General features: G+C 38.7%; 1 protein-coding gene and 1 long non-coding RNA gene across 2 annotated transcripts; one reads left to right on the forward strand and one right to left on the reverse strand.

Annotated features, from left to right (window-relative positions):
- Window positions 1-3,990: 3,990 nt before the first annotated feature.
- ATP6V1C1 (ATPase H+ transporting V1 subunit C1) lies at window positions 3,991-20,327 on the reverse strand. The gene is made up of 12 exons (XM_062627264.1): window positions 19,861-20,327; window positions 17,364-17,431; window positions 15,281-15,366; window positions 14,579-14,673; window positions 12,050-12,141; window positions 10,860-10,958; window positions 9,464-9,532; window positions 8,059-8,151; window positions 7,877-7,970; window positions 7,264-7,361; window positions 5,945-6,071; window positions 3,991-4,767 (listed from the first exon to the last, which is right to left on the reverse strand). Exons 1-12 carry the CDS (start codon window positions 19,990-19,992, stop codon window positions 4,672-4,674), a joined length of 1,149 nt encoding a protein of 382 aa, XP_062483248.1. The 5' UTR covers window positions 19,993-20,327; the 3' UTR covers window positions 3,991-4,671.
- Window positions 20,328-24,610: 4,283 nt separating this feature from the next.
- LOC134167981 (uncharacterized) lies at window positions 24,611-26,224 on the forward strand. Its single transcript, XR_009966349.1, has 2 exons — window positions 24,611-24,679; window positions 25,176-26,224. It is a non-coding gene; the product is annotated as an uncharacterized LOC134167981 (long non-coding RNA).
- The last annotated feature ends 577 nt before the right edge of the window (window positions 26,225-26,801 follow it).

The following is a 26,801-nucleotide window of genomic DNA, read 5'->3' on the forward strand; positions in this document are numbered from 1 at the left end:
AGAGAGTGAGAAGAGCAAAATGTATGCCAGAATAAAGTAATCAAGTAATGATGTCCACAGTGTCTCTGTCCGCAGAGACCAGGAATTTCTCCTGAAGAGTCTGGAAGGAAAAGACAAGCCTCTGTCAGGCTCCACTAGAAGCTATGAAACCCCTAAATTTTGAATAGGTAACTTGAAATCCAAGTTTGTTGTAGAAGGAAAACTCCATGGCTCAGGAACTACAGGAGCATTTTCACACTTCAAAAAAATTCAGAAACCCATTTAAAAAATGAAAAGAGGATTAAAAGGCCTGTGACAGTGTTTTACAGCCTTCAGCTGCAGGATTGCTTTATCTTTTCCCTTTGCTGCCATTGGTTTGAAGTAGGGTCATGTACTGCAAAAGGAGACGGTACATAAGGTTGAAAGTTGAAGACTTTTGCTTTGACAGAAAAAAAAGCATGTGATCCCTAATAATCCTTTCATTTAATATGCGGCAAAATCAACAGAAACAGTAGTCAAAGAATACACTTTTGAAATACTGAAATCTGACAGTGTACCTGAAATTGGACATACACTACTTTAAGTAGCAATTCTGAGTCCACCAGAACTCTGTTACACTGGTCAGGACTTGTCAATCTCTTCAGGCTCTTCAGGGAGAGGTTGAATACATACATGGCACCATGCAAATCTCTATGGAGTATGGGGAAGCAAAGCTTAACACTTATGGACAATATTGGTATTACGTGCCCGTGAGATGACATTTTGAAAAGACGAAACATTGCAGTTCAAATACACACCATTCAGCAGAGGCTGAGCGTTACAAACAGCAGCTTTTTGAAAGTAGCTCGAGATCGCACTCTGGAGGTGAAAAATAAAGATTTCCATTCAGAAGATTACAGTCAAAACAATGCGTTAGAGAGCACACCACAGACACAGTGTAAGACTGGAGAGGTTGTTAATGAGCCTACATGAGACAAAAGCTGAAATCACCAAAGTTTTTAGAAGAGCAATACTGGGCCAATAAATAGGGAACATCTCCACAACATCATGCATGCTCATGCTTCTTTAACATAAAACTGCAGTTGTCTATTAAAAGCTGGCGCTCCAACATCTACTTTCACTTGACTTGGCTTCCCCTGTAGCTTTCCCATTGACTGTCTAGTGCAGGGCTCTCCAAAAGTGTTCACACAGACACGGCTTCTCAGGTGCATCACCATCTAGCAACACCATCTGGCCCCAAGTCTTAGGGAAATACAACATCCGCAATAAGCTGCTTATGGACTCAAATGAACCTCAGGAAAATCCAATTCAATGAAGTTGCAGGAATTCAAATATTACACTTGTATTCCTCCTGACCCTACAAAATGCAAACTACTTGGTGATCCACAAACCCCAGACATTTGCAAGATAAAGCATTTACCTACTTGTGACTCTCACAGTTAATGCCATAGTACAGAAAGTGACGGAGTTAATTTGTTTATACTGAAGCAACACTAAAAGATCCCAGGCAGGGATGCCATCCCCACAAAGCGAAGGGTGACATCCTGTGTTTGTGACTCATCTCACGTATTATCGCACTTTTGAAGGAGTTTACGTCAGCTTTAGATAAACTATACACTGCCTGCCTGGAGACGAATACTAAGCTGGTGGCAAATCACTCTAAGAATCCAGTCCCAGTTGGGCAGAAGACAAACACTGCACTTGTTGACAGAAGCAGTGAAGCAGAATTGAAACACACCTTCTGCAGCAGGAATTCTGAAAGAAACCTACCAAATTCATGTACAAAAGTACCCGGGAAGAAGTTACCTTCTAAACAGTTCTGCTCAGGAGTCAGTCACTGCCGGCAATGTTTTGCTGTATCTAGTGGCTCAGCAGAACATCGATGCTTTTTTCTTTCAGAAAGCTTTCAAAATTATCAGTATCTTTATGAAAATTAAACTTCCCCAGATGTGGTACTTCACATTTCACCCTGTCAAATTTCATGAAGTTCCCACCTGCCCATTTCTCCGCCGTACCAGGGGCCCTCCGAATGGGAGGGAGCATGTGGTGTATGAGCCACTCCTCCCAGTTTTGTATCACCAGCAAACTTGGTGAGGGTGCACTCTGTGCCATCATCCAGGACGTTAATAACAATGATAATCAATACTGGCCCCAGTATTGACCCCTAGGGTACACCACTAGTAAGTGACCTCTGGTTGGACCTTATGCCACTAATAACAGGTGGCAGGTCCTGTTTCGAGACCTTCAGTTCACCTGGATTTCAGTTGACCTCACTGTCCCCCTATCTCACCTGTACTTCATCAGTTTGTCACTAAGGATGCTAGAGGACACAGTGTCAAAGCACATAGCTAAGTCAAGATGAATTCCTCTCATGCACTGTGCTAATGGCCTTGTAGAGGGCTATCAGGTTGGTAAGGCACAAATCCACACTGACCCCCCCTTAACCACCTTCCTGGCCTTAACATAGCTTGCTCATCATCTTCCAGGGGATCAAGGTAAGGATGACCAGACAGTACTTCCCCAGGCTCTCTTCTTACTCTTCTTCAAGATACAGTGGTGCTTGTTTTCTTCCAACAAGTGTGTGGTTCATTTTAAGTTCACTGAAATTCTCTCCTGCTCTGTCCACCATAGCTGTGGTGACACTCCTCCATACCCCTTCCTGCTCATTAATGAGTTACTAGCTCTTTTCTGCATCTATTTAACTGCCCCTTCTACAATCCCTGAGCTACCACATTTCCTCTTCTTCTACCCTCTGTTCTCCACTCCTTCTTCCTTAGTCCCGGTGATCCCGGAACTCACTGCAGGTATTGCTTTGTCATATGATTTCATTATTAAGTTTTGTCAGTTTTCAAAAGGTACCCATGAGCATTTCAAGATCTATGCCAAATTTACTAAAATACTTGTACACTGCTCTTTCAGATACTTGTGCTGTGCAATAGCTGTGTCCTCAGATTTTACCTACAGAGATGTAAATTGAGACAATCCAGTTATGCCTGCTTTTCCTATTAGGACTGATGTTTATTATAATAAAAACAAAATTCCCATACTCCTCACCTTCCAGAGTAGACCACACTCTTCATTTCTTCCACAAATTAATTCCTATCTGAATCACCTGGCACGCTTCTCAGAGTGAAAATTTTCCATTTCTACAGTTCTAACCCTGTTCCATTTGCCAGAAATCTTTTAAGAACCATAGAAATATAACAAACAGTAAAACAAGGTTTTGATTCTAGCCTTTCTCTATAAATCAAATCTGACACAGACTAACTGCCACCCCCTGTATCCATAGTATTTCTCTTCACCCTCTAAAAAAACCCAGCAGTATCAGACGTCAGCGATTTCAAGACTGGTCACTAACATTTAATACTCTCTAATCTTCACTTCCTTGTGAACAGCAGTTCTGAGTCTGTTTAGCCACAGATAATTGTAGCCTAGGTACATCACTGAAAGGAAATGAACAGCAGGTATCTGCCTGCAGCCCATGGAGCGGGGCAGAGGGGAGCAGGTATAGTGCCATAGGCCCTGGAGAGGTCTATGCTGGAGCAGATATCCACCACAATGTAGCCTCTGGAGGACCCAAATTGGACCAGATGGACATGCCCTGAAAGAAATGTGGCCCCCAGAAGACCCATGCTAGACTAGTTCACACTGAAGGACTACAGCCATCTTGGCTTAATGGAAGACAGCAAATTCTTCAGAAATGCTTCTGGCTTATGATTAGAGAGTCTACTGTGGGAAGCTCTATAGAGCTTACATGCACAGCACTGGTATTTTCAGTTAGGGATCAGATTAGAAAAACTTCCAGTGGTTACAGTACTTCAAACAACAGATAATAATAAAAAGCAAACATCTACTATTAGACTATTCAAAGCCATAACGTAGGCAGTAGTCCCAAGCTTCGACTGACTGACAAGAACAAAGAATTATCAAAAAAATCCCAGGCCAGCCTAGCATCCCAGGTTACTGCCACCTTCCCAATAATTGTTCTGTATCTTTTCTTTAGAGTCACAAAGTTATAAACCTGGAAAATATTCATATGTAGGTTTGACGGCTAAACATACTTGAATATTTCTGCACAAATAACTACATCTCTTAAAAATATTTGACTGAAGCATTGCTTTTAAGACTTAATACACTGGTTCAGTTTAGACACAGGTATCTAGTTATATGTGGTATGAGAAAGTGACACATTTGCACAGGTATGTTTATTTTCCCCTGTGTTTACAGTGCATCAATTGTAATTTTAAACCATTCATAAAGCACAATTTCATACCAATTTTACATACTTTACATCACAGTTCAACAACATTAACACAATTGTACCAGCTAAATCAAATGAACAAAATGGCCATGAACATTTACACTATTCTGTAAACATTTTTTATAAACAATGGTAAAGGGAATTAACACAGACCACCATATGAAAGAGGAATGAGCTTTTCCTTAAATAAATCACTCTGTTTATAAATACTTCAATTCTCTCAATATACATTTACAGACATTATTGATTAAAAGCAGATTACCTACTCTGTTCTTTAAAAAGAAAATGTCTAGAGATGGACCACTGTGTGTTAAATTCACCTAACATAAGAAGCAAGCATATGATTAGCAGTGTCAAAAGTATTACTGTACTTCAACCTCACTTCTGTTTGTTTACACCAACACTGAGAAGATTGTCATGTTAGGGAACTTTTACTTGAATTCCAGCAAATTACAATCAATCTTGTAGTACACATATGGGTAGTACTCCTGCTGACTGAGGTTTAAGCCTGGAATATCCATAGATGCCTGCAAATAAAGTTTAGAAACCAGTTATACTCTTACAATTCAGACTCCTACCCAGAAGTAGGTGAAACACTCATATGTTTTAGAAGCAAATAAGCTTAAATTTCTATGCTCAAGTGACTGTTTAAGCAATGAAATTAGAAGTTTGACAGACAACAATATTTTTCAAAGTGAAATAAAAGTGCTTTTTTCAAAAATCTAAGTAGTTGTGTATCAGTATTTCATCTCTATTCCTGTTGTAAACTCGCCACCACTAAATGGAAGGGAAAGTACTGCAATTGTTTTAAATTCTTCTAAACTCAGACAGCTTATGGAAAGAACAATACAAGGTGCTGAATGATCCATGAAGTTAAATGAAGCTCAGCATCTTTAATTTCTACCTTAATTGTCTCGCATTCCTTCCCCCCCCCCCAAAAAAAGGCCCAGAAATACTTTGGAAAAAGATTAAACATACATTAATATACATTAAATATAATGTTCAGAAAAATTATTTTTAATCTTTTAAAATTCAGCTACACTTGTTGTGTGGTCTTTTTTTAGTCAATTTTTAACTATGAAAAGCACTGCTTTCCAATACAAAACAAACCAGTAGATTAAGCCTCCCAGCAATGCAGTTTTAAACACAATGAGACCACTACAGATGGAAAGGATGACTCCATCTTGAGATCTATTTAGCCTCCTTCAGCAGAGAAGGATCAAAGACAGCAATGGAACCAATACTAAAGCAATTTTTGTTTATCTTTAAAGGCCACTGTTACCACAGACTGTGGACAACTTATGTATTCCTTCTGGGCTCAAAGAAAAAGAGATGAAAACTGTCAAAATTCGTTAAGCCAGTTTCAGATCAAAGTTGACTTTGAATTCTCTGAGGATATGAATATGTATGGAGTACCTGTAAGATATCTTTCCACCAGTAGCAGGGAAAAACGCAGTAAGAAGAAATTACATAAGACTTTTATACCAGACATCTCATCAAATGCATTGGTTGCAAAATTAAATGCCATCTGCTTTGCAAAAGTGTACAACAGAAGTGGCATTTTTATAAGGAGAGAATTTCCTGTACTGAGAGATGATGCAGAGTATGGAGAGGTGGAGCTTTGTAATAAAGTAAATAAAACTTTTCTGTTTAAACAGATTAAACCTAATACTGAAGGGGAGCAGCAGTTACAAAAATACTTACATCAATGATAGCTGCTGCACTGCTGTCAAGGTGCTTGTATAAGTCATACAAAACCTCCCTCAGTTTCTTCATTGTTTTCTTATTAGGCTGAAGCAGCATTGCCTGGAAATTAACTGGCAGACCATACCTGAGGAAATGAAAATGCTGAAATAAAGCCTTCTTTCAAAGCAGAATTTTATTTTGAGAAAGAAACCTGTTGCTGAAGAGGAAATTCTGCTCATTTTCATTTTTGCAAGACCATTCTGTTCCTACAATTCTTAAGGTATCAATAAAATAGAACTTTTCTTAAAGTTTAAAATAACAAAACAGAAGCCTAAATGTTTTTAAAATCATTTTAAATCCTTGAGTCCTTAGCACAATTCTCAAAGTTACCTGACATCTCGAACTAATATTTGAACATTCCAATTAGGTTACTTGCAAGGCTTTGCTTCTGTCACTAGGTGGAGAATCTAGTCTCTACTCAACCCTCTTTTCTAGATGCGTGGAAACATATCACAATATACAAATCAAGTTCAGCTTTCTTCCTCACTCAAGTTTGTCATCAGATTTCAGCCCGTAGCAGTTATGAAACAGACCAGAATGCAATTTCATGTTACTTCTTTTTCTTTTCTTCTCTGGTTGTCCTTTAATAAGTCCTTTATGATTTATCCTTTATGATAACTTATTAAAACGGCTAAAAAAACCCCACCCTTTCCATTTTCTGACTAAGGTAAAGTCCTTTGAACTCTAATAATCATTCAGGTCCTTCCTTCTACAGAACAAATACAGCTCTTCTTAAGTCAACTTAGTAACCATATTTCTGGATATGGTATGAAATAAAAAAAGCAAAGAAAAGAGAGAAGTTTTGTAGTTAGGGTATTGAATGGTTTTATACTTAAAAAGTTTAGACTACAAAACTCTTCAAAAGGCACATATTAAAGAAAAAGCATGTATTTCAAAATGTCAAGCTATATTACTCAAAGCCCAAATGCTTTTATTCTGAACTAGTCCAATTTCCCATTTAAATAGAAGATATAGTAAGCTCTCTACACAAGCAGGTCATAAAGCAAGCTAAGAATCAGCAGAAATGCCTTGCTGCAACTTACAGAGTACCTGTAATTCCTAAAGCGTTGGTGGAAAGAGGCAAGATACACAACTATCTACTCAAATATTCTACAACTATCAACAAGAGCTATTGCAATCAGCTATTTTTATTGCCCTATTTCTCGTTTCCTCCTTTGTGGAAAAGTGGCATTCATACCCAGTTTGGTAAAAACAAGCTAAATGTAAATTCTTACAAAGTCTAGGAAGAAACACACTATTCAGGTCTGCCTCATTACCTTAAAACAGATTCAACAAAAACTCGTAGTGCTTTCACATGAATCCATGCAATGAAAGCTTCACTGAAATTAACTTTCAGCCACCGAACCAGAGGCCCCTGTGAAAGGGAAGAGAAAAAAAAATATTATTCAAACTCCAGAAAAACATTAAACCCATTAATCATATTGGAGCAGATACTCAATATCTCTACCATGATAATAAAGACAACTTAAAGGCAGAGTTTCACTATGACATAATGGATCAAAGCTGTTTTGATACTACAAGAAATTTAATGAGACTTCCAGTATCTTTTCAGTACACAATCTCAGCTGCCATGGGCTAACTATATTATGAACCATTTTAGTAATATCTGATTATTTCATTCAAATACTTGTCCATTTTCAAACTTCACATATGATCAGCTGCATTATCAGCACTAGGTTCAACCGCAGAGGAGCATTTGTGCTAGGGGAAACTCAATTATCCCTGAGCAAATTAGGCGGGTGGCAGTCTGAGTACGTCATGTCATCTTAAGCAATGCTTTCTCAGAATCACAAGTTCATGAAATTGTTATGTAGCAATAACAAGTCTTAGATGTCTCATGTTTCTGTAATGACTAGTTTACAGACTTACAAACTGCTTCTTCTTGTCAGTTGACAGTCTATTCATTTCTTCTTTATCTGCTTTCATCTCTTCTTCATTATACTGGAAGTCACGGACCATAAATCTGCATTTGGAAGTGAATAAAATCAAAAGTAGCTATCCAGAGATCCCTCAAAGCATGAGAGACGGAACACACACAAAATAAGCCTTACTTATATTCTCTGGCTTTATGCTTGAAGTCATCCACTGCCTTCCTGAACAAGGTGACGTTACAAAGGTAACTATCTTGATCCTCAAAGAGTACACTACAAAGGAGAAAAGTAAAAAAGTGTCAGAATTAATATGATTCAGGACACCACAGATGTGATATACAGTAGCTTAACTTGTACTTATTGCTACTAGGCAAGAACATAACTGTAGATAACCATACAGGATTAGTTCCCAAATTAAACACCTTATACAGAAAGTAACTGAAACTTTAGCAACTGCTCTTAATTACTCCCTTCGTAAAGAACAGCAGTTTCCTTTTCACATTCAGAGACTTCACCACTCAAACACTTCATGCATGGATATTTAATCAAGTTAAAATGATTTTACAGAAAAATGAACTAAAGCTTGTTTAATACTGAAAAGTTTGAACTACAGAATTCATAGAAATGCATGTTTTAAAGAAAAATGAAATTGATTTAAAATAGAAAAGCACACAAATTAAAGAGCCTTAGGTTAAGAAAAAGAGCATTTCTTAGGCTGTAGAGACAATCCTTAGATTTACTGTTTTATGGCTCAAGACAATACTGCTTATTTTGAGCAGAGATTTAGGCTGTCCCTCAATGCCATACTGTCTTTAATAAAAAGTTTAACGAGTCATCTCTTTTCAGGCTATCCTGAAGTTATGCTTTCCCAGTAATTAAACAAGAATCATTAGCAGATCTCTCACTAGGCTTAAGCTGATCCAGTTCAAATGTGAAGTTAGCAAGAGCAAGGTCAGATTTTATAACAAACACAGAACTGGCAATATCCAATCTGCCTGATCAGAACCCCACTCTGTCAGTTAAAATTAACAACATATCAATGTTTTGGGCTACATGTTGACTCTATTTTCAAGTGGCTTAACAATCCTACCAAGTCTTGGCCTCAAGTCTTGACCATCACAGCCAGCAAGCACCAGCTTGGTACCAAGGACCTTTGTTAGCTCAAAAGAGACAAGTTACTTTTCTTTGCACCAAGAAAACCAACTACATTTCCAGTTCTTCATTCTTTAGCAGCTTTCAAAGAGTGTATGCAACTTGTTTCAAGTCCTCTGAATACAGGCATAAAGCTTACAGGCTAGCAGCTAGTATTTGTTGCTAAATGCCACCATGCACTAGCTTGAAGCTGAATGTACCTGATCTGTACTTTTCAGTTCTTTTACTCTTGCCACATACGTTAGTTTAGTAAATTTTTTAACCCTAGAGTTCCTTTGATTTTTAACTTTACTACAACATAAAAAGCTTGATCAGCTAAAGATACAAAGCTAGACATTTTGTCAAGTTTTTGACTAATTTTAAAAATTCAAAGTCACTACAGTTAAAGATCACCTGTAAAATAGAGCACAAGATTTAGCTTTTAACTACTTACTTGCTGGAACGTGGTACAACCATCTCTGCTAGTGTTTCGTATTGCTTAACCCAGTCATTATAATTTGACCTACAGAATACACAGGTTATAATTACATTTTTAGTACCGTAGATAAGAAATCTTAGATTAATGGATCAATTAAAAAAATTGAAAACATTTAATCATCAAATCTTTCAACACAGGTGTAAGGTTGTCAGAAATACACAAGACATAAGAGACAGTCTTCCTCATGCTGTTTTTAAGATCACTGCTAAATAAACTGTAATGATAGCAAAAGTAACACATTTTATCTTCAGTCTTCATATAAGTCTATAAGTGTAAAATTTCTGAAATTAAAGAACTAAATTAAATCAGTCATCACTGAGTACAGATCTCAGGGGACCAAACAAACTTAACAGTCAAGGTTTATCAGAAGTTCCTTATGCAAGTTCCTAATAAGAATACTTTTTCCACAATTATAAATGGGCTCCCCAGCGTCCTGCACTTGCCTGAAGGACTGAGAATTTTGGAAGTCCTGCCTTTCTGTAGTTGGTGGTGAAGAGGTTTCACCCTTTGAACACCAAAGCCAAGTCAAAGGCAGAAGAGAGAACAGTCAAGATATACTAGCCACTTGTTTTCTTCTAAAGCCACTGCAAAACCAGTTTACCTTCACCAGAGTTCTACTGGTGACACAGACTACTGCTTCATGTGATTAACCACCTACTGGCTATCTTTACAAGTTAGAAGCTCAACTTTGTTTCCAGCTCCAGAATGAGTCTAGGGCCATTTTCTCATTTTACAAGAGTCTTAAGGATGTCTTTACTGCCACTTCCCTTGGTCAGGGTAAAAGATGGAGCTTTTGTTGTTTAAATATTTCAGACAGGAACAACCTGCTCCCCCCAGCAAACCTTTGACATGATGTAAGCAGTGTTACGTTGACAGAGACGTAAGCAAGTTAAAAAGCAACACTCTAGCAATCTGAAAAAAATTGTAGAGCAAAGTATAGTTCACTTTGCTCACCAGGTGGTAAAAGCCCATAATCCTAACCAGGATAATTCCATCATCAACCTTTCTAATGTAAAACAAGTCATGTTTTCACTCAGTGTTTTCATAAGGTTACCTTCTGCAACATCACTAGTCACAGCTAATATTAGGTAAGAGACAAATCTGATCTCCACTTTCCTAAAGAAATTCAACAGCACTCAGCATTCCTTACGATGAGTTCTCACGTAGAGTGGAATGCAGGTACGCAGGCTCATTTGCCTCTACTGAGCATCCAGACATTTATGTTCGTTCATCCAGGAAAACCCCAAACAAATTCAGATGTCCTTTCTTACAGTACTAAAGGGTTGTGGGATATATTATTTGACTTAAATTTCTTATTTTATTGTGCTTTTCGGGCACACAACAAACTTACTTTGGTACAATCACTAATAACGTGACCAAATATTCTGAATCGAGTACGAAGTCCTCTTTCTTTACAATATCAGCAAGGCTTCTGGTTAGCAAGCTTCCCCTGCAGAGAAACAAACACAGAGTAAATACATGTTTAAGAACTGAATTTGTCTGGACAAATTCCCAGGGCTTGATGGTATAACATTTTCAAAACCATATTTTATCTAAGCATTCACTATTAGCAGAGCAAACAAAATGTCTCCTTATATGTATTTCATATCTTACTGTCTAAAGTCACTGAAAGTTTTTACTAGTAGTTCCACTGCTGTGCATGATTTCCATATTCCAAACACCTCACACACTTAAGAAGCCAAGTTATCTTTTAAAAACTTGGTTTAAAAACACTGGAACCATTAAAACCATTATTTTTGAAGTGCAGTATATAGAGCCTCAGAATTACAACTAATCCAGTACAGACCTATATACAGAACCTGAATAAAAATGTAAAGCAGTATAATGCCTCATGTTCACAAAAGACTAAGAACATACACAGATTTAATGGGGCTTAACTGACAAAATTACCATGCCTTACTACAGAATTTATGGCTCACTCATAAAATGGCTGCCATTAGCATGACCCATGGTTCTGAATCAGGCAGCAGGCTTGTACCATTAACTGCAATGGTAGGGTTGGGTCAAATTAATCAACCATATTTACCCAGAACTACTGCTGTACCTCAACTGTATTCCAGATAATCACCACATGTACATGACAAGAGTGCATGCAGTCCTTGTTTAATTTATTATCTTCATGTACACAACAGCTGTCACTCTGCTGGTTAATTCTGAGGGAAGAAATCCAGTAATATTGATATGCTTAAAGCACAAAATGGAGAGAAGGGACAGACTTCCTTGTTTAGACAGACATCCAAGTATAATTGCTACGCAGCAGTTTAACAGCAAGCTTCTCTCAAAAGCTCCAGTAATTTACAGTATTTGTATATGCTTTTGTGTATTTCAGAATTGCCTATCAATTGCAAATGAGCCAGCGAGTCAGCTGGTAATAAGTGCTTTTATAACAGCTGCTATTTAAGATTGATAAACATCTCAAAAATACATTAAGCTTAGAACATGTACTTAACACAGGATAAAGTTTTCATGGTTAGATTACTTTCCTGTGCTACATTAGCAAAAAAAAAACCAATGACTTACGCATTCTTTCTTTCCAAATTCTGAAGGTTCCCTTTCAGATTATTGTATGCTGAGGCTCTTGCTTTTAGATCATTGTCAATTTGGTTTACTCCCTTAAAGATAAAGAGAAAAGGAACAGTGTCTAAAGAACTGGAATATTTTAAAAATAATTTCTTAATTTCAAATCTTAGATCTACCAACAAGAACTTGGTAATAAAAAAAAAAACCCACACAGGTTAAAATGTTTGTTTCTCTAGTGCTTGAGAAAATTCACTCAAAACTCAGAAAACTCTATGGTAGAATTCCTTTAAAGGGAAATCAGCCAATAATAAAAGTTACACATCCTCTTCAGCATTCAGCTGGACATGGTACCACAACCCAGCTGATCATTGCTCCATCACCTTCAGGCTGACACCCTTCATTCAGCTGTCAGGAGAGTCCAACTGGAATTTACGTTTCTACTGCGATACCATTACACTTGTGAACACTGGGTACCATTTCCTCCAGCTGTTATTTCACTTCTCATTATGTTTTTCCTTCATTAGTTTAAGTGACAAGAATGAAGGTACAGTTTTATGAGTAGTAAATCCAAAAATCAAGTAACCCAAACCATTATCTACAACTTAAGAGGAAACTGTTGCACCATATATGCCTACTGCAGTTGCCATTTTTTAAGGTGAGCAGCCACGGGCACTGAAAGACAGAGTATCAACTGAATGCATCATCTGCCCAATTCTAAATGGCTGTTATTATTTACAGTTGTAAATACTGTTATTTTATGTCTTTTTTTTCCCCTCAGAACTATTTCCCATGGTATGGTTGCAAATGTAAACACAAATTGTATCAGCATCTCCCTTCACAAAATCCTCTTTTATGCTGCTGTTTTACATTGGCACTGACTTACAAACATGAAGAACAAACTTTTTTATAGAGGCTTTCTTCAATTAGTGAAAACTTATGTATTTTGGAATGTCTGAAGTTACACAGGGCCAGTGCCAGCGTAGACAGACAGTATTTCAGACTTGAATCTACCTTATTTCAGATAAATATATCTGTCTAATCAGCTAGAGGCAGCATTCTACATTTAATGTCACTGGCAGCCTACAGTCATCTTTAAAACTTTCATATCAAAGCTCCAACTATTTTACTGATTAGACTCAGATTCTCACATTCAGCTTGCCATTGCTGTTCCAGTAAGCCATTCTTCTCAAATCCACCCTCCAGCATGATTGCCAAAAATAATTCATTCCCAGCTAGGTAACTTGGCAGCAAATGAAATAACAAATTAAGCAATTAGTAGGTTTTCAGCTTCCAATCATGCTCCTATACAAAGACTACTTTACATTCAATATACGCCATAACAGCTGGATAACTGAAAGAACAAGGTACAGTACTGGTTTGGCATTGTAATGCTGCCTGCTCCCTCCTTCAGTGCTTCATCACTATGGTATGAAGAACAAGCATTTAAAGATTCCCAGGGACAAGTATTTGAACATAGTCAAGGGATTCTACCTTTATTTGGACTTTGACCACTGACAGAACATTTTGTTTTGCATACAACCCTTCAGCGTGGGGATCCAGATAATGATTTTGTTTCCACAAAATAAATATAAGTCAAGTCACTTCATTATATAGTGACCTTGTTTACAATAACACACAAGCTCACTGGTCTGCAGCAGAAGGGTCATTAAAAACCTGAACATTCTGGCAGTTTCATTTGGCAACATGTTAACAGCTTGCACCTTAAAAAGATACAGCAAAGCTTTAGACAAAATACTCTGAACATAAGACAACTTACTTTTAAACAGATGAGTATTTTGACTGATGCAAGCTCTAGCAAAGCATGTGGAGCACTTCAAGTGTCACAAAGCACACGCATTCATGAAACTCTTTTATATTACAAGAAAAAGCACTAAAGCTTTTTTTAAAGTTTTTGTACCACTAGAAGACAGCATTAGAGGAAAAATTAATCAGAAACTATTAAGCTATTAACCAGTGTGTTTGGAGTCTTCTTAAGCTATTAACTAGTGTGTTTCAACTGCAGATGGACAACCTTTCCCTCTGTGTTTTCCAAGGATCAAAATTTTCAACACCAGTCTAACTATGCAATGTTTAACAAAAAAAAAGGCAAAACCCATTGATATTAAACACTGCCTTTACGAATGAGTTTATCGGTTCCTAATTGTCAAGACTTTAACTGCTCTCAGTTGTAAAGTCAGTAACCTTTTAAAAGATAACTGCATAGACAAAAGCCTGTTACTGCTGCACTGACTGCAGTTTATTGTAAACAAGAACCAGTTTTGCTTCCTATTAAGATGTTAGAGGATGCAGAACTGCAAACCTCATTTTCACAGTAGAGCTCTTGAAAATATATTTGTGTAAAAGCGCCAAATGATGCAACAACACAAACTTCCTTCTGGTAGTAGAACTGGTGGATAACTCAGAAAAGTCATTGCAAAATGAGGTAGATTCATGATACTGCTGAAGAAAGTATCAATCTAACATAGTGGGCCTATTTCTACATGTTGTTTATAGAACAAATTACCTTACCTTTGCAATAATTTCTGAAATATTCTTCAAGGACTGCTTGATCGGGTATTTGGCCATATCCCACTGGAACCTTGTTATATAGGTGACCAAGTCAACTAAAATTTTAAAGAATAAGACAATAAAAAGACTGATGCATTATATTCCATGTAGGACTGCTGTAACAGAAGTGTACTGTAACAGACTGTTTGTGGACCTTCACATGTATGGACCCTGTTCCTTAAGAAATTTGAACATAAACAATGAAGCTGCAAGTTAACTGTGAACTCTGCCTTCAGACACTGTTTCTTGCTCCTCTGTAGACCCTAAATGATATTTACTACTAAGTCAATGATGGCTGGAGAAGCACACACAAGACCAACTATTTTTTGCTTTGTGTGAAAAATGGGCGAGAGAAAGGAGGGTTACAACAGAAAAAAAAAAGCAGTAAAGATTATTTATGTTCCACCAGAGACCAGTGATTAAAAAACACAGCCCTAAGGGATCAAAAAGCTTCTGTAAGAGAGTATTTAACATGTAGCTTTAATTTCTTGCCATTCTGGATCCTACAATTTATCTCGGGGCAAGTGACTCATGGAAAAACACACTTCCATGTCTAAACTAGGCTTTCAGAATGTCATACAGAGAAACAGCATTCAATATGTTTCAGGATCATTGCCTTCCCCCTAGACTTTTAGGATGCACATATCCTGGTTAACACTTTACCTCCATTAGCCAGAAGATTCTCCTGGACTTTATCTTTACTGTCCTCTAGAACATCAGCCATATACTGGGCCACTTTCTTTACAACACTGAAAAATGAAAGATAAAGATATGAAAAAGAAGAATGAAAAAGTTGCTATTTTGAGAAATACCATTTATGAAACTGATCTGAAATTTGATACAAAAATAAGAGTTGATTGCTTTACATATAAGCTTTCCAAGAGCACAAACTGGGCTCAGTATCTGAAGGCAAGCAACTTATCAAATACATGCCAGAACTTTATTTAAATCCTTCTCTAGTGTTGCTACTTATCGTTCTCAACAAGGTGAGGCTACTTCCCTTGCCTCCAGGTAACAAGGGATAACTTCATGTATTATCTCCCTAGATTCCAATATTTTTTTGAAGTCTGTGATACTTTCAAAATTCTAACCCCTTTCTAAAAAATGGACAGCAAGATAGAAATCATCAATAATCCAAATGAAACACAAGGCAACCATGGCAATGAAACACCAAAGACAACCAAAGAGCTATGGGGAAACCTCAGCCCTATGCCCCATGAGATTCAACACTCAAGACCTGCCTTCCTCACAAGAAAAGTTATGTTTAATATTGCTCACATGTGCCATGCCAAATAGTTTTTTATTTAAAAGCAACTATTTAACACTTCTCTCCTTGAAGCAGAAGATGGCTCCACAATTCTGATTATGTGAAATTTTGTTACATTTGATCAAAATGTAATATGCTGGAGGGAAGGAATGCCATCCAGAGGGACCTTGACACACTTGTGAGGTGGGCTGATGCCAACCTCATGAAGTTTAACCATGACAAGCGCAAGGTCCTGCACCTGGGTCAGAGCAATCCCAGGCACAGCTACAGGTTGGGCAGAGAAGAGATTCAGAGCAGCCCTGCAGAGAAGGACTTAGGGGTGTTGGTCGATGAGAAAATGAACATGAGCTGGCTGCAGTGTGCGCTTGCAGCCCAGAAAGCCAACCGTATCCTGGGCTGCATCAAAAAGGAGCATGACCAGCAGGTCGAAGGAGGTGATCCTGCCCCTCTACTCTGCTCTTGTGAGACCTCACCTGGAGTATTGTGTGCAGTTCTGGTGTCCTCAACATAAAAAGGACATGGAACTGTTGGAACAAGTCCAGAGAAGGGCCACGAGGATGATCAGGGGACTGGAGCACCTCCCACATGAAGACAGGCTGAGGAAGTTGGGGCTGTTCAGCCTGGAGAAGAGAAGGCTGTGTGGAGACCTCATAGCAGCCTTCCAGTATCTGAAGGGGGCCTATAGGGATGCTGGAGAGGGACTCTTCATTAGAGACTGTAGTGACAGGACAAGGGGTAACAGGTTAAAACTTAAACAGGGGGAGTTTAGATTCGATATAAGAAGGAAATTCTTTCCTGTAAGGGTGGTGAGGCACTGGAATGGGTTGCCCAGGGAGGTTGTGAATGCTCCATCCCTGGCAGTGTTCAAGGCCAGGTTGGACAAGGCCTTGGGTGATATGATTCAGTGTAAGGTGTCCCTGCCCACAGCACGGGGGCTGGAACTAGATGATCTTAAGGTCCTTTCCAACCCTAACGATTCTATGATTCTATGAAAATGACTTTCAAAGGACCATAATTTTTTTCAAAGTGAACAGGTTTTGTATTTTAATATTAATGCTGTTTAATCATATCTGTGGATTAGGAAACAATGTGGTTACCTTCTCAAGTCTGTAAATAGTACTCCAACTTACTAAAAGAACAGGTTTTACTCATTTCAACATCACTTCCTGCAGCTGTCAGGCTCAATTTTTACCAGTTATCCAGGACCCAGCAGCACTTAGCACTACTACAGGGAGAACCATCCTCCATCAACACATAATGTTCCACTATTCCACAAGAAGTTCAGGTTTATTTTTCCCCCAAGTACAGATACTAGGAAAACCAGCATCTCAGCTTTCTGAAATCTTAGTTTATTGACTGCCTACAGAGGACCACTAAGAAACAAAAAAAAGATAGAAATAATCTGTGTATTATTAGGCCTCAGGAAACCATCACATTATTATTCTAATATTTTACATGCTAGTAAAAATAAATTGTTACCTTTCCACAAATGCATCCAATTTAGCCAGCTCATCTGACAAACCAACCAAAACATCCAGTGTGCCAACCTAGAAGGAAAGATCAAAATACATTAGTAATTGTATATAAACATAAAAAAGATAGAAGCAAATAACAATAAAAGCTAAGCCTCCTGAACAGGTAGCTTTGCAGAGCTACATGAAATGCTGTACTTCAGGATTTCCGGCTTGTGGATTGTGCTTTTCATTTGCTCAAAATACCCCTAAAGCACCAGAGTATCAGATCTAACTCAGTCTAGTTTGGTACAGTCTCAATCCTGCATGCCAGCAATCCAAAACATCTTAAATCAACTTTTATATTATGAGTTGGCTGCATTTCCCACAAGTCTTTGTGGGAAATTAATAAAGTATTTGATTACTACTTTAGATCAAATCTGAAACTTCTGTGATCAGTTATCTCAGTGCTGGAGGCAACCAGAACACTGAAAACACTGAACACACAAGAAAACTGCAACACTCAGACTGTTGGCATATCAAGTAATGGAATACCTAGCTTGTATAGAAGCTTTCACTCTTTCTTCACTTCTCCTCCAGAAAACACTTTATTCCCTGATTTCATGTAATAATTCAGAGCAATCCATATACCAGCCTGTGGCCAGGGATGCTACTTAGCATTTTAGACTCTGTATAGTTCAAGCATGGAAATTACAACACAGTAAGATATTCTGTTTAGCTCTTTCATAAGCAAGTCTCAGATGGGTCTAGAGATATCAGAAAGTACAAAAACAATAGAGCTATGCTTAAGTTAAACGGCCAAAGGGTGATTATTTTTAAATAGATCAGAAGTGTTTCTTTGGTTCTCTCTTCAAGTATTTACGCGTTTGCTCATTCTGTTCAATGAAAGTAGGAGGTACCTCCAAAAAGATAATTCGTTAATATTTTAGCTACTAGTTTATATTTTATGCTGAAATACTACTAGGCATAAATTAATCTTCTGTCTAGTCAGGATGCTATTAATGTTATTTTAAATCTAGCATCCTTATTCTAGTCCTAGTCAACAAGTTGAGCCCACTCAACTTTACATTATTCCTGTTCTCTTTAGCCTTGAAGAAAAAAAGGGGCACAATTACTTAAGTCACAACCAAATCACTTTTGATGCCCCACCTTCTGAGCTACATGTAAAATAAAGAAGCTTTTGACTAGTCACAAGCTACAGGTCAAGTTAAGTCTTTAAGCAATAAGGCTGCTGTTCAATGGAGACTAAATCACTGTTTTAGTGAGTTTTAACTAAGGAGTTTAACTCTTTAAGCAGTTTTCCTAGGACCAAAGAAGCCAGACCATTTCCCATTGTAGACAAAGTATACTCAGCTGCTGCCCCTTTTAGGAAGTAGAGTAGAAACAAATCCAGTCATTTATAACCCTAATAGGCCACATCAGTTTTCAGTGACAACTCTTCTGAATGCTGTAAGCAACCTACAGTTGGAAAGCCATCTTGACTCATGTGGAAGGATCTCCTAGGAGGAGACATATTTGTTGCAATCCCCCTTCTTACCTCTACTAGTGTATCTCTTGAAATAACTCAGGACAATCTAAACATGAATATAAGTTACGGCAGTTAGAAGATCCTCTTCAAAGATACACTGAACCACTTTGTGTCCTGAGCTCATTCCTTAGCAGAGACAGGAACAAGGCATTGTGCCACCTGAACTTGACCCATTCTCCAGACACAGACTGGTGGCATTTTTTTTTCCCCTCTTTATTTTGATAGGCTTTATGATCTTTCACTTTCTCTCAGTTAAATGAGCTCAGAAATTTTCTTGTTCAAGAAACATTTGGGTGTTGGGATAGACCTTAATGAATACACTGGCTCATAACTTTTCCATACTCTGAAAATTAAATTGTACTAAACCAAGAGAAACTGCTTTCAGATTTTGTTTCTCTTCACTTCTCAGAATATTAGTTCAAACAGTTTTCTTCCTATTTTCAATAACACACATCCTCAGCTGGAGATAACCAGTATTCAAGAATGTTACTTCTGCACAGTGAAAAGGCCGCAGCTGTTTGACCAACCCCTATATTTTAAATCAAGTCTTTTCACTGCATCTCAGCCAGAAAAGGAGATAATTCAGAAGTAAGAATGAAACAAACAAAAAAACAGCAAAGGAAACTATCACATGAATACTGAGATCACAAGTCTCCATTTTAATTCTCATTTTCTTCTCCAGCTGCTAGCACCATGAGGTCAAGACTACTATTGTTGGGAAAACCACTGTATTTCTGAAAGAACACAGCTTGTTGAATCCTTAAAACTTCCAGAGTAAGGAATTTTTAATTTAGATTTTCAGAAAAAAAAAATATATGTCTGAATTATTTTTTAGATCCACACATAATTGTCAAAAGAAGTCAACTGTTGTCTCTAAAACATCTGCAAGTATTCTTCATCTACAGTTTAAGTCCAAAGAAACCAAGATGATGCAAAACAATTATACTTCTTGGGACGTGACATGAGGCTTACATACCTTCAAATCTGGAATATTGAACTTCGAATTAGTAGAAAGATTGTTATTTTTTGTAGTTGCTGCATGTAGTTTCTCCCATGTCTGTTGACAGGTTTTTTCCCCAGGAGCAGAAATCAGCCAGAACTCAGTCATTTTTGTGTCTTTATCTTGATGTTTTCTGCTTCTGAAGATGGATGCAAGATGCTAGCTAGCAGAAGGGAAGCGAGGGAGGAAGAAAGAATATCTGCCATTAGTTCAGGATTCAAAGCTTTGCCTGAAGAAAAACATCTCAGTCCATGTTATTAAAAGTGTAGTTCCAGTCACTATAAGAGATTTTACCAAAAGCATCACATGGTTCTAAATACATTTTTTCCTGTCCTCCAAATCACATTTGCACAGTTGGAAAATCACTACTCATCCTGCAAGTTAAAGCAGGCTGACTTTGCAACATCAGCATCTTTCAACTGCAATTCCACAGGAAAGATTATAAGCAAACAATCTAACTGAAAATAAAACAAATAAAACTGGACCCAAATCATATTTTCATAGCTTTATTTTCCAGCACCTCTACAACATACAACTTTTTCTGAACACATAAGAGAAAATGAAATTAAAAAATTCAACTCTGGTGTAAAAGCTTTTCCAATCACTTTCCAGATTAGGACAGTGAGTAAATGCATTAAAAAAAATACCTATGTGCAATAAATTTTAGTTTATACTTTCATGCAAAGAAAGTTCTCCTGGCAGTTAAAAACTTAATGAAAAGGAGGACACTTTCTAATCTTGGTATCTCTGTTGTCATTGCAGACCTTCAATATCACATACACTGGCATCAGTCAAGAGAGTGCTAAATACAAATCATGTTGAACTACTTTGCAAATGAGCTCAAGAAGTTTAGAGTAAATACATTATTCTGTTATTAAGAAACAGAACAAGCTGCTTAAGAGTTACTGGACATTTTTAATGAAGAAATGAAGAACAAAATCAAATAGTACCTTGACAGAATCTAAATACATAATGTTGATATTTGAGATATCTTCTGTACAGTGTGAAAGAGTAGAGACTGACCTGCATTTCATACCGAGCAGACTGCAGCAATTTTTTTTGAGAAAGAGAATAATATATTGTATTTGTAAGACTCAGGACACACTAGCAAACTTTGCCCAAAACAATACTCATAGGTCCTTCATCTGTGTAATCATTCTAGGGTCAACAAGTTATCAAGGCTGTTGAAGTCAGAGATGAGCTAAAGAAAGGCCTGATAGCCAATTATTTTGTTCAGCTACTCAGGAAGCCTAAACTGAAGAAAGTTTGCCAACTGTTAAATTAATATCATGAAGCACACCTTGGAATGGACGTAACAGATAACCTCTGTCAATTAGGGGGCCTTGTTTATAGTGAGAGATGATGCCGCCTACTTATCAAGGCTCTTGATGCCTAGATATCTGACACTGCAGTACTACAGCAGTGCTATAATTCTAAATACAGACAATGCCAAGGCAGGTATAGATATCTGAGAAATCAAGAGTATTACAAGTCCAGAGACACGTTCCACTCCACACAAGCTTGTCCAGCCTGACCCAGTCCAGTTCTGGGCACTCTCCCGTGCTAGGACCACACACCTGCAGAGCTGGTTCTATTCAACAGCAGAAAGTCAAACACCTGGAAATTATCTGTGCTCTCCTCACTGGCACTACTCTCTCTTCTCCCCTAACAAGTTGACAAAGTAGGCTGGAAAGGGAAAAGTTGTTCTTTGCTTCTGGAAATAGTACAGGGGAGAAAAGGAGTCTTCTGGCCCCTCATGTTCAAAAGGGCTGTAACAATCCTTGGTCATACTGTACTGGAGTTTGATATCAGAAGGTACAATAGAAAATTAAAGCAATATCAGTCATTGCCATGTTATAGGGCTTCTTTGCTTAGCACCAACTGGATTATCTCACATAAAAGGTCTCCCCAGAAGATCTAATTATTAACAATTTGGAATGAGACAAAATTTCCTCTTCCTCAGACTACTTCGACGCATTACCTGCCTTAACATATGCCAAACTTGGTGAATCCATTACACATTATGTTTTCCTACACTTCACAGAACTCTGGCTCCATAAAAGAAACAGTCAAGTTTACAGTAAATTTCACACATGCAGGGAGACACCATTACAGCTGACACACACACTCTGAAGTGTTTAAGCTTTAAACTGTTTTTTTGTTTTGATTTGACTAGACTGGGACTGGAAAAGGCTTTGGAATAAATATTGAACAACTAAACTAGTTTAGGTGGTGGCAGCAAGAGTGTGCAAATACCCAAGTAAAAGACAGAAGAGATAATGTAGAAATCTAGAATCCTATTCAGTAAGACATGGAAAATGACATTCTCATATTTTCCACTAAAACATATATAGCCCCTAAAGAATATGTATAAAGTTTCCAGAGATTGTACTAGCTAGGGAAACAGTTACATGTTTGCAATGACACAGTCTCATTCCCTGCATTACAGATTGGAAAAAATCAGTTCAATATTAAAAATCTAAACATCTTTTCCCAGGGGAAAAAAATTATTAAGCCTTTAACAGACCCACTGCAAAGAACAACTGCTTTCAGTAAGTAAAGTTCTCCAATATTTTAGAGTTAGTTTTCAAAGACCAACTGTCCAGCCTTTATATGATGACTGCAAGTCTTCCATAAACAAGCCTAAAGTTACAAACACTTGACAGACTTGTAGCAAATCTTTTTTCATGCTTAAAACCCAATGAACTAGAGCACTTCATGATTCCTTAATATCAGTAATCAAGCTAACATTTTCAAGGTGATGTTTCTTCCTTAAACATTGTCCATTCAGTATCCTACCACACTATGACACCAAGCGAATAGAAACTATGGTCCCAGTTCTGCAGAACTTGGGTAAAGCCACATTAAGGAGCAAAAACATTAAGAAGCAAAACAGCTTCTGAGATGCCACTGTAAACATCTTCTGGCCAACTTCACTAAAAATTGTTTGCTATACAACTGGGAGGGAGAGGGAGATTTCCTTAGGAAAATGAGAAATAAAGTTCATACAAAAATCTCTCCATAGACCATGCTGAACCAAACTTCAGGACTTAAACGAACAGGTTCTGGAATTCCAACTTTGTATAAAGCACTGAGCTAGCTACCTTGATACTTAAGAATTCCACAGGTGATAACATTACTATTTTAATACTGAACAACCGAACCACTCACATCTCAAAAAAAAAAAAAAACCTCAAAACCCCACAAAACAAATTTAACCCTGTAAGACCAGCAGTGCTTCGACCCATCTTTATCTTGTTCAGTACTCATGAAGAACGCAAGTTTTCATTTATAAGGGCTTAATAGTAGAAATCCATTAAAACAAATTTTTCTCATTTTAGATTCCACAACTGGGCAGCATCCCAAAAAGTCTCCCTTGACACTTCGTCATAGGCACACTCACAACATAAAACTTGGAAGTACAAGTCTTCCATGTTCTGTTACAAAGAGATTTAAGTAACATAAACATATTGCCAAGATGCTGGGCTGATCAAATGCCACAAATTGCGTTACCTCTTCCTTGAGAGCATGCAAGAACTCATCTATAAAACGCTTGAAATATTTCTTTCTTTGAAGCTTTCATCTGGAGTAGCTGTTTTTGAAGCCTTGACTAATGCCCATAATAAGTGTCATATATTATTAAAAACGTATTCCACGTGATTATTCATAATATATACTGCTTAATTTCTATATTATTAGCAAAAATTGATCTCCAAAGAAAAAAGTCTTTCACACAGTATACTATATTATAACCTAAGAAATATAATAACTGAGCAGCTGTTTCAGCACTGTACCTGGTATGACATACAGTGATGTCAAAACAGAATCTCGGCTAAGACACTTTGCACATTTTTCAAAAACGATGGCTCTAAGGGGAGGGGCAATTGTTTCCTCTTTCCTAATTAAATCTACTCAACGGTAAAACTCAATTTACTAATGTGATTTAGAAGTCTCCCAATATCCAGCATGAAGCCCCCAAGAATATTTCTTCAAGCCCGCCCTCAGAAATCACTTCTGACACTTGGTGTTTGGACATCACGTTCATAAACAGAAGCGGCCACAGTGAGGAAGCGTCCAGGAGATTTCACAACGGGGAGTTCACAGGCCCCGTGCAGAGGCAAGCAGGCTGGTGCCCAGGCTGGGGCCCCAGCCCCACGGAGCCACTGAGCCGGGATTAGATGGCCTTTCCCATCACCCGGGCCGGCAGCAGCTGCCCCGGCACAGGCTTCCCGGACCGCGCTTCACTTCGTCCTCCTAGAAATGAACCCCACAGCGGTACCTCAGTCCCGGCGCGGGAGCCCGGCAGGGCAGCCCCGACCCCCAGCAGCCCCCGGGGCGGCGCCGAGGCCTCGGGGAGCGGCGCTGCCTGACCCAGCCACTCCTCCCTCCCCTCCCCTCCCCTCTCCTCTCCTCTCCGCCCCCCGGACGCGGGCCCTGGCAGTGGCTCCCAAAGGCCTTTACCGGTCGAGCAGCCGCGGCGGCCAACGGCGAAGCCATCGGCGCGGTCAGCCCTTCGCTTCTCTGCACGGCACGGCTGGAGCTCCCCCGGGGCACCATCGCCATCGTGGACACCGCCAACCTCTGCGGGACACCCAGTTGATCCTGCTGTGGGCGCCTCGGGCCGGCGGGCAGCAGCTGCCTCAGCGCCTGGTCAGCACTGGCCACCTCAGGGCCCCGCGGGCTCCTGCGACTCCTTTTTGATAGGGAATTTGTGGGAAAACCGGGGCCTCGTTCACCGCGAGGAAGCAGATGTTAAGGAGCTTTATGCGTTTTGCCCTCAGGGCAGAGAAGAACGGTAGGGGTTGAAAACGTGTGTTTGTTCTCGCTGCGGTTGGCTGGTTTTCCTCGAGTCAGCTCTGAGAAAGTGTTGGTGAATGCAGTGGTAGTTCAGTGGTCAAAACTACCTCTGTGTGTGTACTCAATTGCTGTACTGCTATCTATCTGCAGTGAAGGGCTTGGGAAAGAAGACAGTGTGCATGCAGGTGAAGTCTGGGAAAAGATGGACCTGGAAAACTCGCAATTTGACTTTGGCACCGAACCCTGTTTTTCTCACCGTGCCCAATAACTGCTAAGTGAAAAATAGCAGGTTATAAATTACTCTATTAGTAGTGAAATTTCTTTCTGAATTCCATTTATTGTGTGAAGTTGCTTATCATCTTAATTCATGGTATTATCTGGAGAAAGCAGGAACCATATACAAAAAGTAGCCTATTTTGGTTTGCTGGTATTGGTGAACCGAGCAATTTGGTTTTATTTTCTCCTTTTTTTTTTTTTTTTTTTTTTTCAAGTAGGCAGGAGTTGGAGCCATCCTACAGCCATGGATGGCTAGTGGGGAACTGCAGCACAGAGGAGGCAAAATGCTATCACAGATACCAGAGAAGTGATTTCACATAGTTCCAGCCCAGCAAAGGACGTACCTTCTGGTCTCTGGGAGTAGCTCCAGGACTCTGCTCCAGTGCTCTTCTCCCCCTTAAGTACTTACAGCTTCAGCAGCTTCAAACTGCATAGTCTAGTTCAAAGTGTGAATGTTGTTAACCAGCCCATAGTGTGGCAGCTCAGTCTTCCTTCAGCCATTTATGTTGTTCTTCCACCACCAGAGGCTTCTGAGAATGTTCCTTTGGCTGAGCTGCCCACATCCACTTATAATACTCTTGACATGCTCCTGCTGGTACAATTTTGTTAGATGTTTCTCATATCAGTATGAAAACACATCTTCCAAAATAACTTAGTAAAACAGAACCTTGGCTACCTTAAAGGTGGGCAGACTTAAATACCCACATTCCAAATTCCATCAAGAACAATTTCTTAGTGGCTGAATTATTAACAGTTTTCAGTGGAAATTCTTAAAAAAACTTCACCATAGGTACATATTGTCATTATTATTGCAAGCCATTTCCTCAAAATGTGGCAATATATGCCAGCACTAAATAGCAAATGCAAGTCATTATCTGTGTTATTTTTGGAACAAGATAAGATTTTTTTTGAGTGATCCATAGCTCCAAGCTATCAGACGGAAACTTGGCATTAACCTCTATAAAGTAGTTAGTAAATGATACTATAAAATCAGTACTTAGCAGAAGAATAGCCAGCATTTCTAACCTGCACAGTGATAGCACGCTTGTAAAACCACAGGAGGGGATTCTGAGAACAAGGACCTATGATCTGCCGCTTAAGTCTACTGCCTAATGTGGTTGGGTTTATAACCATATTTGCTGTTTGGTTGACTAAGATCAGTGAGGTACAAAGCCGACCTGCAGGCAATCTACGACTCTTCACTGGAAAACTAAAGAGGCAAAAAGGATTAACACAAATTAAATAATCAGGATATTGGCACCCTCAGTAGCAGTGAGCTGCAGCGTGATCTTGAAGTGAGCCGTCACTGAGAAACCCAGGCCCAAGGTGTGCAGTAGTTATAAATGGTATCACACAGAATACTGTAAAGATTAACATTTTAAATGAGAGCTATCATAATATGAGTGGGTATATGGTAGATTCAACAGATATGTTCACTAATATTTTTATAAACGTACTTGCCTGTAACATTGCTCCATCTGGCTTGACTGGGATATTTTTACAAAGACTTGGAGGCCTGAAGAAAATAGTACACTTTATTTATGGCTTCAGAAATGTATTTGTTGAAATTTCATTTGGGGAGGAAAATACTGTAATGTGTCTTTTCAACCTCAATTGTTTCCTGTTGTATTTATCTGACAGATTGTTGTTCAGGAAAACTCATGCACAGGCTTAATACAGATTGAGTGTGCATGGGGGTGTGCAGTGATATTTGCAGGTAGAACTACTTAAGATTGAGACAGTTTACCTAGGCAAGTTAGGCAAGAGGTGGCTGGGGTATGGTTGTTCTTAGACCTGGTCTTGTACCAGCTGCATGAAGTGGTTGCTCTTTTAGATTTGGAGAG

The sequence above is a fragment of the Pezoporus occidentalis genome, unplaced genomic scaffold (assembly GCF_034315485.1).
Source record: "Pezoporus occidentalis ecotype Australia unplaced genomic scaffold, CSIRO_AGI_Poc_V1 ctg3, whole genome shotgun sequence".
In the NCBI taxonomy this organism is placed as follows: domain Eukaryota; kingdom Metazoa; phylum Chordata; class Aves; order Psittaciformes; family Psittacidae; genus Pezoporus; species Pezoporus occidentalis.

Excerpts from the sequence above, each read along its gene's own strand:
- ATP6V1C1 (XM_062627264.1), bottom strand. The coding sequence starts at position 19,992 with ATGACTGAGTTCTGGCTGATTTCTGCTCCTGGGGAAAAAACCTGTCAA. Across the intron at positions 12,142-14,578 it reads TTTCAGAAATTATTGCAAAG|GGAGTAAACCAAATTGACAA; the intron begins GTAAGGTAATTT and ends TTTATCTTTAAG. Across the intron at positions 7,362-7,876 it reads CTGACAAGAAGAAGCAGTTT|GGGCCTCTGGTTCGGTGGCT; the intron begins GTAAGTCTGTAA and ends TCCCTTTCACAG.